At 37.8% G+C, this 14622-nt stretch overlaps 1 protein-coding gene across 1 annotated transcript in view; it reads left to right on the top strand.

Moving 5' to 3' along the window:
* The window catches only part of KCNH1 (potassium voltage-gated channel subfamily H member 1), a 190421-nt gene that overhangs the window by 38223 nt on the left and 137576 nt on the right, over positions 1-14622 (top strand). The window contains exons 6-7 of the mRNA XM_064509627.1: positions 1243-1635; positions 14143-14572. Coding sequence (XP_064365697.1) covers positions 1243-1635; positions 14143-14572 — 823 coding nt within the window. The remainder of the gene's footprint in view (positions 1-1242; positions 1636-14142; positions 14573-14622) is intronic.

Raw genomic sequence — 14622 nt, 5'->3', positions numbered from 1 at the left:
TGAATAGTTTTCCTGGATTCTGTGAGTTTGGGGTTAACAAAAACATCTCTCTTGAGCAAACCTCGATCTTACTTTCAGTTTTCACCAGGGTAAATTTCATTTTAAAATTTAACTTGTTTTTATTTGGAGACAAGTTCTTCGCATTGGTTTCATCTTCACGTATGTCCACAGATATAAACAAAGACACTCTTGTTCATAGGTGTGTAAGAGGAACTTCAGTTCCAAAGGTTGAGAGACATGAACCTACTCTTTTTGTATGAGTGTGCAGTATGGGGAAGATGGCAGACTTAAGATGAACACCACTGATCAAGGTGCAAAACCACAATACTACTCAGGCTTAACTGCTTATTTTCCTACTGGACCAGGCTGCAAAGAAAATATTCCTAAATTAAGTATTACTTTAAGGTTCCATGCGTAAGAGTTCAAAGAATGAATGAATTGTTAATAAAATCTTAGAGATGATTCTGTCAGTCTGCTTGTTAACTCTATCTTATACATGCTTGGCTGTATCTATATGTGCTTGGCTTGAGGTCCAGCGTTTTAAGCACTTGCTTACACATGATTTTTTGCTGTAGTGCTTTTTGATTTCAGATTTTACTGTATTGTAACTCAGCCTTACACCATCAGATATTGAAGACTGATCTCTCTGTGAAAATTAAAGTTAAAAATGGGCGTGGTTTATTGAGGCTAATGATAGCCACCCCTGGGCTTTATTCCTGCGCTGCACAGAGAACAGGAACAAAGGTCTGTGCAGAACCTGATTTCAGATATAGCATAGTGAAGAGTTAAATAGATGGTCTTGAGAAGCAATGTGGTCCATTGGTCCTGCTCCTGGACTGAAAGTCGGAAGTTGTGGTATTGTTCCTGGTTTTGCCATTGGTTGGTTGGTTTGTTTGTTTTTTGTTTTTTTTTCCCAACTGCCTTCCTTTCCATTATTTATCTGTCTCATCCATTTAGACTGTGGAAAGAGCTGTCTCTTCCCTGTATATCTTTGGAGGCCCAGCACATTAGGCTTAGTTTCAAAAAATAATGGCATTAAAAGAAATAACTTTTCTCAGATTGATGCTGGCTTTTTTAAAAGAATACTTATCCTGACTTGCTTACTGTTTGATGGTGTTAAAGGGAGTTAGTGGGCATGTATTCTTATCAGCTGTTGTGCTGAGCTCAAGAATCTACGATGTGCAAAATTACATTGAAAATTAAGGCTGTTTCCTTTTTCTCCTGAAATCTCTGTCACTACAGGTACTGCAGCTGGGCTCTGAAATCCTCCCACAGTACAAACAAGAGGCACCAAAGACTCCACCGCATATAATTTTGCATTATTGTGTTTTCAAGACAACATGGGACTGGATCATCCTGATCTTAACCTTCTACACTGCTATTTTGGTCCCTTACAATGTCTCCTTTAAAACTAAACAGAACAATGTGGCGTGGCTAGTAGTGGACAGCATTGTAGATGTCATTTTTTTGGTAGACATTGTGCTTAATTTCCATACCACCTTTGTGGGGCCAGCAGGAGAGGTGATCTCTGACCCAAAGCTGATCCGCATGAACTACTTGAAGACTTGGTTTGTGATCGATCTGCTCTCATGCCTGCCATATGATGTCATCAATGCATTTGAGAACGTTGATGAGGTCAGTATACTAGTTCCACTTCCACCCCTTAAGTTTTTTTACTTATTGTTTGGGGAAAAAGGAGAAACAAGAAAGAAATGGGTGCTCTTAAACAGACTGGATTAATGTACCTATGTCTCTAGTAGAGGCCCTCAGTACACGTAGATGTTTGCTGATAAGTCCTAGCCAGAAGGGTCCATCTTTAGCTGCATTGAGAGAGGCTAAGGTTTTTGGTGACAGAAATTCGTGTTCGTTTTCCTTCAATCTACATTATTAGAGTTTGGGAGGACAGGTGGGAGCAGGCCGCGGAACCTGGGTACACCACTGAGGAAAACTACTTTATCTAACTTACCGTGAATAGCTTGACCAGGGGTGTAAAGGTAGTTTCCTGGGGCAGTATTCTCTTTCTTTCACTGTAGCTGAACAGGATACATCCACTAATGGCAATTCTTCATATGAACAATGGGGAACTATAACATGCTTTTCTCAGCTGCATTTAATGTGATGTAGCAGGTGACAAAGGCAGGCAGTGTGACTGGCTAATTCTCCTTGGTCCACCCCAGAGTACTGCGTGGATATCTGGTGATCCATGCACCATTGTTTGGGAACATTTGTTTGAGAGGAAGATAAAGCATTCGAAGATACCGTTTTGATGCTTGTTTGATAATTTCATAATTAGATGAAGAGACAGGGAGAAATCTGGAAATCTAGAGTCTTTGTTCTTCTTGCTCATTTCTTTGGGAACAAGTCACAAGCCAGCAAAAGAACTAATATTCAGGCACTTAAAACCACAGTACTACTCTGGCTTAACTGCTTATTTTCCTACTGGATCAGTCTGCAAAGAAAATATTCCTAAATTAAATATTACTTTAAGGTTCCATGCATAAAGAGTTCCAAGAGTTAATGAATTGTTAATAAAATCTTAGAGATGATTCCGGCAGTCCACTTATTAACTGAGTATTATATCATCTATACCATGAACCAATTATGTGTCTATATTTATCTGTGAGGCATACTAAACCTGTAACATATATCCCCAGCCCATCACTGCTTAGCATTTAATATTTAGCTTGCAATATTTAATTTTTATGAGTTCCTTTAAAATATGACCACATTATAAATATGACCTACCTACCTCAGTCCTGAAATCAAGATATTAAAAGAAAATTATACACAGTGAAATATCTGGGTAAAAACATAAAACCACATTACTTTTGTAAAAAATATACTATGCAGGTTGTTTATCTAACTAGATCCATTTAAAGTATTTTTTCCTCTTTGACTTGAGGATAAGTAGGCAAACTTGGATGCAGTGGAACAAACATAATGTTATTTGATATTTAATTCCCTAGAGAGGTTTTCATTTTAGATAAAGCTACAGACTGAAATAACATGAATGAGATCGTCTAAAAAAAACCTTGTAAAGACCTGTCCTTAAATATTTTTTTGTCATAAAATGCACCCAGCCTGCAGATTCCCATGCAGTGCTTTCACATTTTACTTTATTGTTGCACTGATACAGCAGTACACCCAGTGGTATGCCAATATCTAGCATTTAGCCTGAGAGTTGGAAGAAAACAACTGCCACACCCTCCACAGCTAGTAGCAACCTGCCAGTGATTTTGCTGGAGAGAGATTTCGTAACTGTAGTCTGGTGATGTGACCTATGGGACATCCCTGATGAATATATCTGTACCGGTGCCTATGACACAGCCCTTGAGCTGAGCACAGATACGCTTGGACTCGTGGTAGCGATTCTACAGAGAAATTAATGCTATGCTAGTTTGAATTTCTCCAGGTTCTTAGTCTTCACACTGCCTTGCCACGATGAGCAGCTGATGGTACTTCAGTTTTCCTATGGCTCTTCAACAGTCTCCTTAATCAGTGTAACAGTGTTAGTTATTCTAGCTATCATGCCCAAGGAAAAAAACGTTCTTCTTCATGCTGTCCTTTCAAGACCGTTCATCTCTTTTTCCTCTAGTGGGTTCTGACATTCAGCTGGTATAAATCGTTGCAGGGTCATTAGAGCAGAGTTTGCCACTGGTGTAAATTGCAGTACTTCTGTTAAGGGCTCATAGACTGGTTTACAGGACCTGAGGGTATTTGCCAGCAACTTCAGCAGAATAATGCAGTGCACGTCAGGTGAGGATTTAGAACAGTATATGCTGATCACTGTTTCATGAACTGCCCGTAGAGAAAAAGATAACCTTTTATTAAAGAAAAAAGCCACGTTCAAGGAGTCTTGAAGGTAGAAAGGCCTTAGCTTCTACCTCATTCTCTGCTGTGTAGAGAACTCCCTTGTGGGCCAATTCCTTCTCTTTCAGACTTGCTGGCTTAGGTTTTACTTCTCACTCACTCTGGACTTCACACCATATTAGTTCACAGTTGGGAATTACCTTTTAAATAAAAAAAAATGGATTAAGTCAGCTGCTGGGCTGCACTGCTCAAATTAGAAGTGGAGTGACCAAACTGGGTTGTTACCTGGGTGCTATTTTGATTTTACTAAAGGTAACTTCCATTTGAACCGTGAGATTGGAGTCAGTAGGCAGCCCTGGCTGCTGCAAGGACAGAGAGTTTCACATTGAAAGTCTAGAATTTTTTTTTTTTTTTTTTTTTTTTACTGCTTCCAGTAAATAGCCTTAAAAAAAAAAAAAGTTAGATATTAAATGATGCTCAGTGTCAGCAGTGGTCATAGAATGAGATAAAGACTATAAATTCCCATTTTCCCATTTCAGTATTTTCTATATACGATTTTAAACAAGAGTAAATAGAACCCTGGCTTTGTCACAGTCCCCATTGCAAAGGGAGATCAAAGCAGGTGAAAGCTGGCTGTTTTTTCTGCCTGCTGTCATTTTCTGTAAAAAGAACTGTCACTGAAGACACTGAGGATGTCATGCAAGAGCTAACCTGAGAAGCCAGTTTGCTCTTAAGACTGCCATAATTCCTGCGATGGATACAATGAATTGATTTGCATGGGTTACAGGATCTGGAGCTGATGAAGTAAAAAGCTGTGGGGATAGTGTGTTTCACAGACTTTTTGGCTCTTTGGAAAGTTTTGGGACTGTCTCATCACTTAGCTATTGCAGCAGCTAGGTTAATAATAATGAAGTCATTTTTGTCGTTTTAAGGTGTTCTGCTAAGATTAAAAACAACACATGAAACGAGTTGCTTGATATTTTTGACAAGAAGTTGATTTAGGAAAATTCTGATTTCTCTATTTAGAATAGTTTGACTTTTCTTTTTCGTTTTAAAGCAACTCATTTTGCAATTTATATTATTATTCCATTGTAAAATATAATGGAAAATATATTTTGAAACAAAATGAATACAACATCTTTCTTTTTCAGGCAACTTCAAAATTCTTGGGGTTTGCTGCAATTTGGAACACTAGGATATTTTCAGTTCTCACAGTTTTTTGTATAATTGAAATTCCAATTTCCTCTCTGCACTGTTGAGAATATTTTGTCCATAAAAACACTTTGAATTCATTAACTATTAATCAATGCAACTATTAATTACTACAATTAATACAAGAGGCACTTAAGTCTAAATAGCCGTGTTCTATAGATGAAGACAGAAAAAGAATGTCTTTTTTCAAGGCCATAGATTTAAATATGTGAATGTTTGAATTTTCTGGTCTCAGGTGCTGTGCTCAAACAGAATACAGTATCTCCTTTTCAGACACTAAGAGAATTCAGTATATGAAAAAAAAAATAGCTGTAGGGAAATTTCCATTATTATCCAAATGAAAGAAAAGTTGTAAATGCTTTTCCTGCCTTTTCTATGTGGTGAGCTGATTTTACAGTTAAATACAAATTATGTTCTTGACCTGCTGTAGAACTTCTCAAAAAGAAAATATTCCATTTATTGATGAATAAACATAGTGCTAAGCTTAGACTCCTACCATTAAAACAATAGAATATGTTCTAGTTTAGTTTGAGTAAAATGAAAATATTGGCATAAAGCCCTCAAAGTCTCTGGTATCAGTTTCTTTTGAATTCGAATGATCACAACGTTTGTCAGTAATCTTTTATAGTAATTAGTATTTTTCCTCACTTAAGGAAATACCATCTACTTTGGAGGATAATGTTATCTTTCGGTGTTGAGACATCAATCAGTAGATTTAATAAAAATCAGGCTCAATGAAAATTCCACAATTTTTGCTAAGAACAGTTCAGCTGAAGACCTTGAATTCCAAAGACAAGTTGAAGCATATTTTTGCAGTGTCAGCTTGAGCAATTTTATCCTGTGGTTTTCAGCCATAATACCGTAAGATATAATTTATGTTGGAAAAGATTTGACTTATTACATGTGACACTGTTGTTGTGAAATCACATGGCAGGAGTGGAATCCAGTCATGTCACCACCAGATAAATCTCTGGAATAGGGATTTCGTAATAAAAATTGCTATCTGCATTTGAATGGAACAATATGATCAATTGTTGGCTGATACCAAATTGAAAACCATATATCACTCTTATTAGTTGACGCAGAAGAGAAAAAAAGCACAGTAAAAGATCATCAGGAAAGATGCATTCAATATAAATGATCTAGTGTTCACTTAACTGTGTGAATAGGAGAGAAGCTAGTATTTAGACAAAGAAGACATACAGCTTTCAAAGAACAGAATTTATGATGATGAAAAGGTCCCAGAAAAAACACAATACACTAGTAATAGAAGTAAATTAAGCAATTTAGTGCTAAGAGAGCATGGTGTAGCCTGAAAGTAAACAGTGAGTTGTGCGAGAGGAAAAAATGAATGTGTTGCTGGTCAGATGGCTGGCAACTTTGTGAGACAGTACTTTTGCAATAGAATAATTTAAATCTTATTAGTGGAGTAATCTCTTGTGCTAATACAAATTAGCTCTCTAGGTATCACTGAAGTAGTTATGCTGAAAAGCATGCAACTTTCCAAGCATTGTTTTATCATTTGTTTGCTATAAGGGGCAAGGGAATAAATTATCATGATACATACAGTTTTGTAAAATAAAGAGGGGCCTGAAAAGGAAAGATTTTGGATTAGATGAATTTTGCAAACTGAAAAATACAATCCTTAGAGTCTTTTAAGCTTTAAATAGCTATAATTTGAAAGCCAATTGAAAGATGTGTAGTTCATCTGTCCTATTTGGATCTGTCTAATTGGAAAATACTGGGAGTGTTTTGGATGAGAGTCTATTGATAAATCTGGTAATGAGTGAATATTATTCCATGGCTAATTAAAATTAAAACATTCATAACCTACCTCCCATGTGATGCTATAACAGAGCAGCTAAATATTGCGGAGTGTGATCCGGGCACAGAGGAGAGGTCGGCAACATGCAGTTCTGGGACCTGCTGACAGGAGGCGAGAGGGGATGAGTGAGACCCCCCCCAGGCTGGGTTACTCCTTGCAGGTGCCTCTGGGGGAGAGTCAAGAGAATGAGGCACAGGCCTTGGGATGGCAGTGGTGGACGATTACTTGATTGGGTATCCCCTGGTGAGAGATCCCTGAGAGATAGTGCTCTGGGCTGTAAGGTGCCAGAGGCCCTGGGAGCAAGGCTGGGAGGGTTGTTGGGGTCCCTCGGTGGTGGTGCTGGGAGCATCATATGGAGCCTGGGGACCTTGACTTGTGGAAGAAGGCGGGTGCAAGAAAAAGGAGAGGTCACTAAAGGAGGGGAGCTGCTAGCCTGGCCCTGAGGGATTGGGCCAGGCAGGAACTGCTCCTTAGCAGGCAGATAGATGCCAAAAATGTATGGGGAAACGTAAATGAGGCAAAACAGGTTGCCAAGATAAATCAGGGAGGCAGAGGAACACTTACTGTTCAGTTTCTGGAGGATCTGATCCAGTTTGTATCTCTCTCTACAAATTTTCTCCCATTTCTTCAATCAAATATTGATTTCCTCTAACTTCCCTCCTTAAAAGCCCAACTTCTGTGCTGCTGCTGAAGTGCCTCCTTTATGCTAGCCTTTCCAAGAGCAGGTTACCTTTCCTTCCAGATCCTCTGTTTTCCAAACCATGTTAGTGTCGCACACAGGCACTGCAGTGCTGTAGTAATTATTTATTAAATTTAGTACTGTTTAACCAATTTAGGATTAAATTCTGTCCTTAAGTAAGCCTGCTTAAAGTGTTTTCATTTAAGTTCTGCTTACTCCCCTGTTCTCCCCCAGGTTCATACACCTTGGTGGCTCAGACACATCCATGCTGTCTGCTAATGGATAGTCCTTCCCAAAAGAGAATACCAGAGAAGGATGCCTTGCTGTGTCCCTGCCCAACACCTACTCCACAGGTTCTGCTTGTGACTGTCAAGATGCCAGTTAGCATCTCTTCTGCGCTACTAACGTTCAGATTAGGCTTTATTGCTAAGTCACAGATAAGTAAGGGTTTTATTGGCTTTCAAGGATACTTTCTCATACCTTTGAAAAGCATGACATGATTTATCATATTGTAAAAGAGAGAATAGTACTCCACATAAGCTATTCAATCTGTATAAGGCTAAAAGAATTAAAATGCTGAATTACATTTTCAGTGATAATGTATGGTGATAGCCTTTGTCCAAGAAGGAGAGCTAATTGAATTTATTAGATTCTGAATTATTTCAAAAAGCAGCTGTTAGAGCGACCCTTACACTGCGTATAAAGGGAAGCATGTTTCAGACACTAGATCAGTTACCCTGTTTTTTTTTCTCTCCAATTTAGAATACTTGCATTGATCTGAGGCAGAAAGTCAGATGAGACAGCAAAAAATATTTATTTGAGTAGCTAAATGGTTGCTTTATAGTCTATTTCGTATTAGGGATTGGATTAAAATTTAAGATGGAGTAGTATTATGTTACTAACATTAAATCTTATCTGGGTGTTTTTGCCTCTTTGAGATAAATAAAAAGCACTGGAACTGACTGTTTCTTTGAATCAGAAGTGTTGAGAGGCAGATAGTTGCCTGTCAGGAGCAAATTTTTGAGTTTTTTTAGTGTGGCAAGTGGGATGGGGAATAACACTTTATGAGATTTTTGTTTACTTAGGTGTTATCTTTGTCCTGGTTCTTCCTCTTGAAGTCAATCTGTGTGTGGGTTTTTTTTTTTTTTTAAAGGTTTGTTTCCTAGATATGTTGGGGTTTTTTCTGTGAGTGTGTATGTGTGTCAGGCAAGCGTGGATGTAGTTCTATAAAAGAAAAATCAGCCATTTCATCTCTTGTCATACCCTGTGCCCTTATGGATGATTAGTTGCTGCTCCTGTCTGGATTCTAATGGAGCTCTGAGACGTCTGACTAAAACAAGTTTTGTGAGTCTAGAGATCTGCTTTCTTCAATATTGAGAACCACAGCAGTAACAAGAGGGTTTAGGTATTGATTTTGACCTGTGAGCATAATGTTATCTCATCTGTTGGCTGCTAAATGTGGCAATCTGTAGGAAAGGTCATGTTCTCAGACCTAATTAAGACAATCAGAAGAGGCAAATAACAAAAATGAAAAGTCCTAATAAAGACCTGATGGCAGAGAGTGCTGCCATGTTACTGCAGATGTGCAGAGCCAGGCTGTAGCACAGCTGAATTAAGAATCTAATGTCAAGAAATGAGGCATTGCTTTCTACGGCTCTTACCTCACTTATGCTAGTGATAAATTTGGTTCATTATCTCCCTTTTGTGGATGAATAATTAATTTATTTTTGATCCATTTCATTCTCATTCTTTTAGTGGTTACCTTTAATCTCCTGCTTCTCCCTTTAATTGAGGTGGAACCAAAACTTCAGTTGTTACATATGTGAGGAGTGTTGGATGGCTTAGAGCAGACTTGTGTCAATACTGAATATTTCTTGCTTTAAAGTAAATAGGAGGTGGCTAATAAATTATCCTTCCTTTGAGACTAGAAGCAAAATCTTGATGCTTGCGTTGAGTGCATTTTCTTTCTGCACATGCAGATAGTATATAATGGCCTAAAAAGTGAATACTGCCATGCAGATTGAGTCTACTAAAGTCCTAGCTTCAGTAAAGCTGTGGGAGATGGAATGGAAGTGGTATTTTACTTCTTTCCTAAAGTTGTTTGTTTTATGTCATCTTTGGAAGGGAAAATGAATTATTTCTCAATTTTGTTTACCTGTTGTTCATTTTTGTTGCTGTTTTTAGACAAGCAATCTTCTAAACAATTTGCGTTTTTTAAGGTGGAACTCTATTCTTCAATGAATCATGAGTTGAGTTTAATTTTGCATGGCAAATACAAAACAATAACTTCTTTATTTGTACAGAACCTAGCATTAGAGTGCTCATTGTTGCTATTCCTAGGGGCTGTAATGATACAAATAACTAATAATTACTCTGCTATAGCCCTTATGTTCTCAAAACACTTCAGAAAGTAATTCATCACAGTGCCTCTTCTCTGTCTTTCCTATGGATAGGGAAGTAATGGTGAAAAACTTATGTTGTCTTGACCAAGGCTGCAAGCAGTCCGATGGAAAGCTTGAGCCAGAGCATGGATATCCTGACTCCTGTGTTTTGAAAGGTTACTGGCATGACTGAAATATCAACATGAAACACAATTAGAGTTGATCACATCCTGTAGAAGACGAGTTAAAAAAGAAAAAACTGGGTATAAATGTGCAGTATCTAGCGAGGTGGTTTAACTTATGGCAGCCTATGCATGGAGATTTAGTTTGGGAATTATTTCATGGATAAACTTCTGAAGCCTTTTCTCTGTTGTGTAACGTGGGTCCTGCTTCACTCCAGCACTCATGAAGGCTGGCCTGGTTCTATGTTGTGTTTTAGTTCTACTCTGCAAAGGCACATAGCAGGAGAGGAAGGGGCGTTGTATTTATTATTTTCAAGGCTTTTGACATTCAGATTTGTTCAATCAGAGAATATATAGTTATTTCTTCTGGCTGCCAGTGCTTTGAGATAGCCCTTTGGTTTGGAGGGGACTTGCTATGTATTCTTCAATTTGCATGCATCAGCCATCACTGGCAATAAAAGTAAAACTGCCAAGGTATTAAATATTTGTCAACTATATGCAGATATCAGCAGTAGCATCTCTGTTTGGGTTAATTCAGTTACTTCAAGCATCTTGGCATATTAGGTGGTGTGAAATCCAGCATTTTCTCCTGTATTTGAGTAAGAGCTGCCCAGAGCCCTGTAACAAAAATGTAGTAATTGTGTGCTCTTTTTCCACCCTCGCAATATGATAGACTTCTTAGAATCCTCATGCCCACAGGGGAAGGGATCTGTTGAATGGAGTACTAATAGGTGGACATGTGTCTGAGGAAACCAGGCCCAGGTAGGACTTGTGGGATATTACTTAGTCTTGTCCTTTCTCCGTCCACCACACACAAGTTCCTTCCTTACGGTGCTCCTTTAGAGCAGAGACCCTGGAGGTGCCTGCTTGTGACCTTTACTGCGCTTTCTAGCTCTTTATGAACTGGAGCTGATGTATTTCCTTTGGGGCAGAAGGACCTTTGGGCATCTCTTAATCTGCCTCTCGAGCATTATGGGAGTAGCAGAGCTAAGAGGGTGGGACACGTCAAGAAAAGTAAATTGAGTTCAGGCTTTTCTGTTGTGTGACGTCTTGGAGCCATCTGTATGATAAAAGCATAAAAAAAAAATCTGCACTGATAAGAGCATTAAAATGGACAGTAATCTAAAAAGTACAGTTCTATTTTGGAAAGTGGTAATCTAAAATGTTGATTTGAACCCAGCAGATCTATTCCTGTGAGTATTAGAATATTACTTGCTAAACTTAGTGACAAAAGTGCTGTTTTTAAGAAGAATGATCTGATTTTTTTCCTACTCTATCATCTATGAAATAGTCTACTAACTTACCATTGTTTGTCTGTTTGAAATTGTGTCATTTAGGAATTAAGATTATTGCATAAATAATTATCTTCCTGGGCATTTCTTCCTCTTAATATCAGTCCCTTTAGAGTGGACAAACCCTATTCCTCCCCAAGGAAATCAAATAGAAAATAGTTATTGCTGAGATTAAAATCAGTGCTTTTTTTTTGCCTTTTCTGAACTTTTAGAATATTATTGACAATGCAGTCATGAAATATTCTGACTAGTTAGAACATTAAGTACATTCCTTCAACAAAAACAAATCCAGCATTTACTTTTTGTAAATAAGCAAGTACTTCTTGTACAAAAAATCTAATTCTGTCTACTTCTGGTCAAAATTTGGTAGAATCACTTTCTCCTAAATGATACAGTTCTATCACATTAGTAATGTTTTACAAAGTTTGTTTTTGTGAATTTCCAAAGGGAAATTGGGATGACAATATAGTGATCTCAAAATATCCTTTTCTGAAACTCCAAAAGCAAAGTGGTTTGCTTTAAACTTTTCTCATATTGTTTCAAATATTTTATTTTGCATTTCCATTTTTCATGTTATCCAGTTACTTAAACTCTGCTTCTGTGATTTTTTTCCCCCAGTACTTATAATTGTTTACTTTTTTGTCAATTAAAAATTAACCAAATTTTGAAACTTTTAAGTCCTTCCTGGATCTGTATTTTTGTCTTTTTCTTTTTAATCCCAGTGATGAGCTTTAGTGTATAAAACAAGTTTTATACAACTATTTCTGAGCAAAAATAAAATTGGTATTTAGAATGCTGGGATTTAAAACTTTCATGTCATTGCCTGAAAGTTGTAAGCACCGCATGATGAAAACCTTGGTTTTGAGACTAAAGCTAAAACTGTGAAAATAGACCATTATTGGAGACTTCTTAAAGTGTAATGTAATACTGTTTTGCTGTTAAAATTTATAAAGAAGAAAAGGAGAAATGGGCATTGGTACTGAGGAAAAAGACCTGTATTTTGTGTTTTATAATATCAGAATGCAGATATTTAGCAGACAGCGACTATACATTATTGTCACTTACAGACTTGTATATCCAGTGTTACTATTTTTATTTTCATATTGGGTCCTCAGAGGTACCCACTTTCCCTCCCTTCGAAATGAAGGCCTTATGTTATGTCTTCTCCTTTGAACTGGCATCAAGGTTTTGGTCCGTGGTTTACAAAAAACAAAGCCAGGCATGGAATGAATGGGAAATGGGAATTCTTTCATAGTTTGTGAAGAAATTTTTGCATAAGTGACTTGAAAAGGCTGACATAAATAATCATGAATGCATCATTTTGGTCTTTTCTAGGTCTCTGCAGATATCTCTGATTTAAAGGACTGCTGCTTTTTTTCTCTTTGATTCTTTCTCTCCTCCCCCCAGTTGTGTTAAACCTTGTCCAAATAGTTAATGAAAGTTGATAGTCTGTCCCAAGGTAGCAAACTACATCTGTCTCTGAAAATGAGTCAATATAATCATGACAAATTCATGAAATAAAGGGGAAATGCATTACTGCAGTGCTGGGGAACATAAGTCAATATACTTTATGTAATTATTTAATAAAACATCTCTGCTGGTGCGTTGAACCAGCCAAAGACACTGAAGTCGTTTTTATGCAGGAATAAACAAACTTCCAGTAAAAGCTGGTGACCAGAAGTATGCAATTATGCATTTCCAGAAATAGTTATTAAACCAGTCTGCTTGAATTTTAATCAGACTTCTGTGGATGAAAACCTTCTTGATAAGGGGGAGTAGGGAAGAAAAAAGGGGCCTTTATATGAAAGGCTATTCAGATTTTCTTGTTCCCCAAATGATTTTTTTTTTACTTTTTCTTGTGCATGGGAATGCAAATCTGTATAAAAAGTTACAATATAAAATTCTATATGCTGGCTTAATTCTGTTTTACTGGAGCCAAATTAGCATCAATACCAAAATACTATATTGATAACAAAGATGTCATAAAGAATAATGATGTGGGGATTAGACAGTTAGATAGGTGAAATACTTAAGCTGTCTGTAGTCCATCAGAGAAATATTAGAGAACTGTTTTTCAGTGGGTGAATACTTATGGGAAAGTAGTCATAGCAGATGCACTATTACACTGAAAAATTGCAAATCACCAGGTACTTTCAGCATTTTTGGTCTTCCTTATTTATCTTCTTGATATGTCTGAGCTAAATATTGCAAACTGTGTTACATCTCTGAGAAATGAAAGGACATGTCTTGCGCAGGATCATAAGGAGGGTTGATGATAGAGTCAGAAATAGCCATAAGAGGTTCCTTGCTCCAGATGGTGGAATGAATTTGGTAGGTGTCTTACTATTCTCTCAAACATTAGATTTGTATAATTTAATCGTCAATGACTTCCGCATTTATTTTCAGTCAGCCTCAAAGTAGCATCAGGATGCTCAGGGACAGTCTGCTTGCACAATTGGGCATGCAATAAATAGCCTATTATTTGAAGCCTCTACAAAGGTATTTGTAGACCTATTCAAACTCTCTGAAAAGATGAGTTCAGAGAGCAGCCCACAAAACGTTAGTGCATCAAGACAAGAGTGCAGGTGTCTGCCCCTGAAAAAGGTCACTAACCTTTTCATGTTTCACCATCTCATTTTTCGGGTGTTACCTGATGAATAAATATTTATGATAGCTCAGCCCCTGTCTTTGCAAATGCCAATTATGAATATTGTTGCTTTACTGTTGAATTCTAATGGCCCATTGTGCTTTATTCTTCTAGGGAATCAGTAGTCTCTTCAGCTCACTTAAAGTGGTCAGGCTGCTTCGACTGGGTCGTGTAGCTCGGAAACTGGACCATTACATTGAATATGGAGCAGCGGTCTTGGTCCTGCTGGTGTGCGTGTTTGGTCTTGCAGCGCACTGGCTGGCCTGCATTTGGTACAGCATAGGAGACTATGAAGTTATCGATGAGGATACAAACACAATCCGACCCGAGAGCTGGCTCTATCAGCTGGGGATGTCAATAGGAACACCTTACCGGTTTAATGCGTCAGGCTTTGGGAAATGGGAAGGCGGGCCAAGCAAAGATTCAGTCTATATCTCCTCCTTGTATTTTACGATGACCAGCCTCACCAGCGTTGGATTTGGGAACATTGCCCCAACTACAGATGGGGAGAAGATCTTTGCTGTCGCTATGATGATGATTGGCTGTAAGTATTAGAGATTCTGTCTCTCGCACTATGCTAGATAGCGATGTGTT

This window comes from Dromaius novaehollandiae, chromosome 3, assembly GCF_036370855.1.
Source record: "Dromaius novaehollandiae isolate bDroNov1 chromosome 3, bDroNov1.hap1, whole genome shotgun sequence".
NCBI lineage: Eukaryota > Metazoa > Chordata > Aves > Casuariiformes > Dromaiidae > Dromaius > Dromaius novaehollandiae.
The sequence above is the reverse complement of the archived record's forward strand: the minus strand, read 5'-3'. Positions and strand labels throughout refer to the sequence as shown.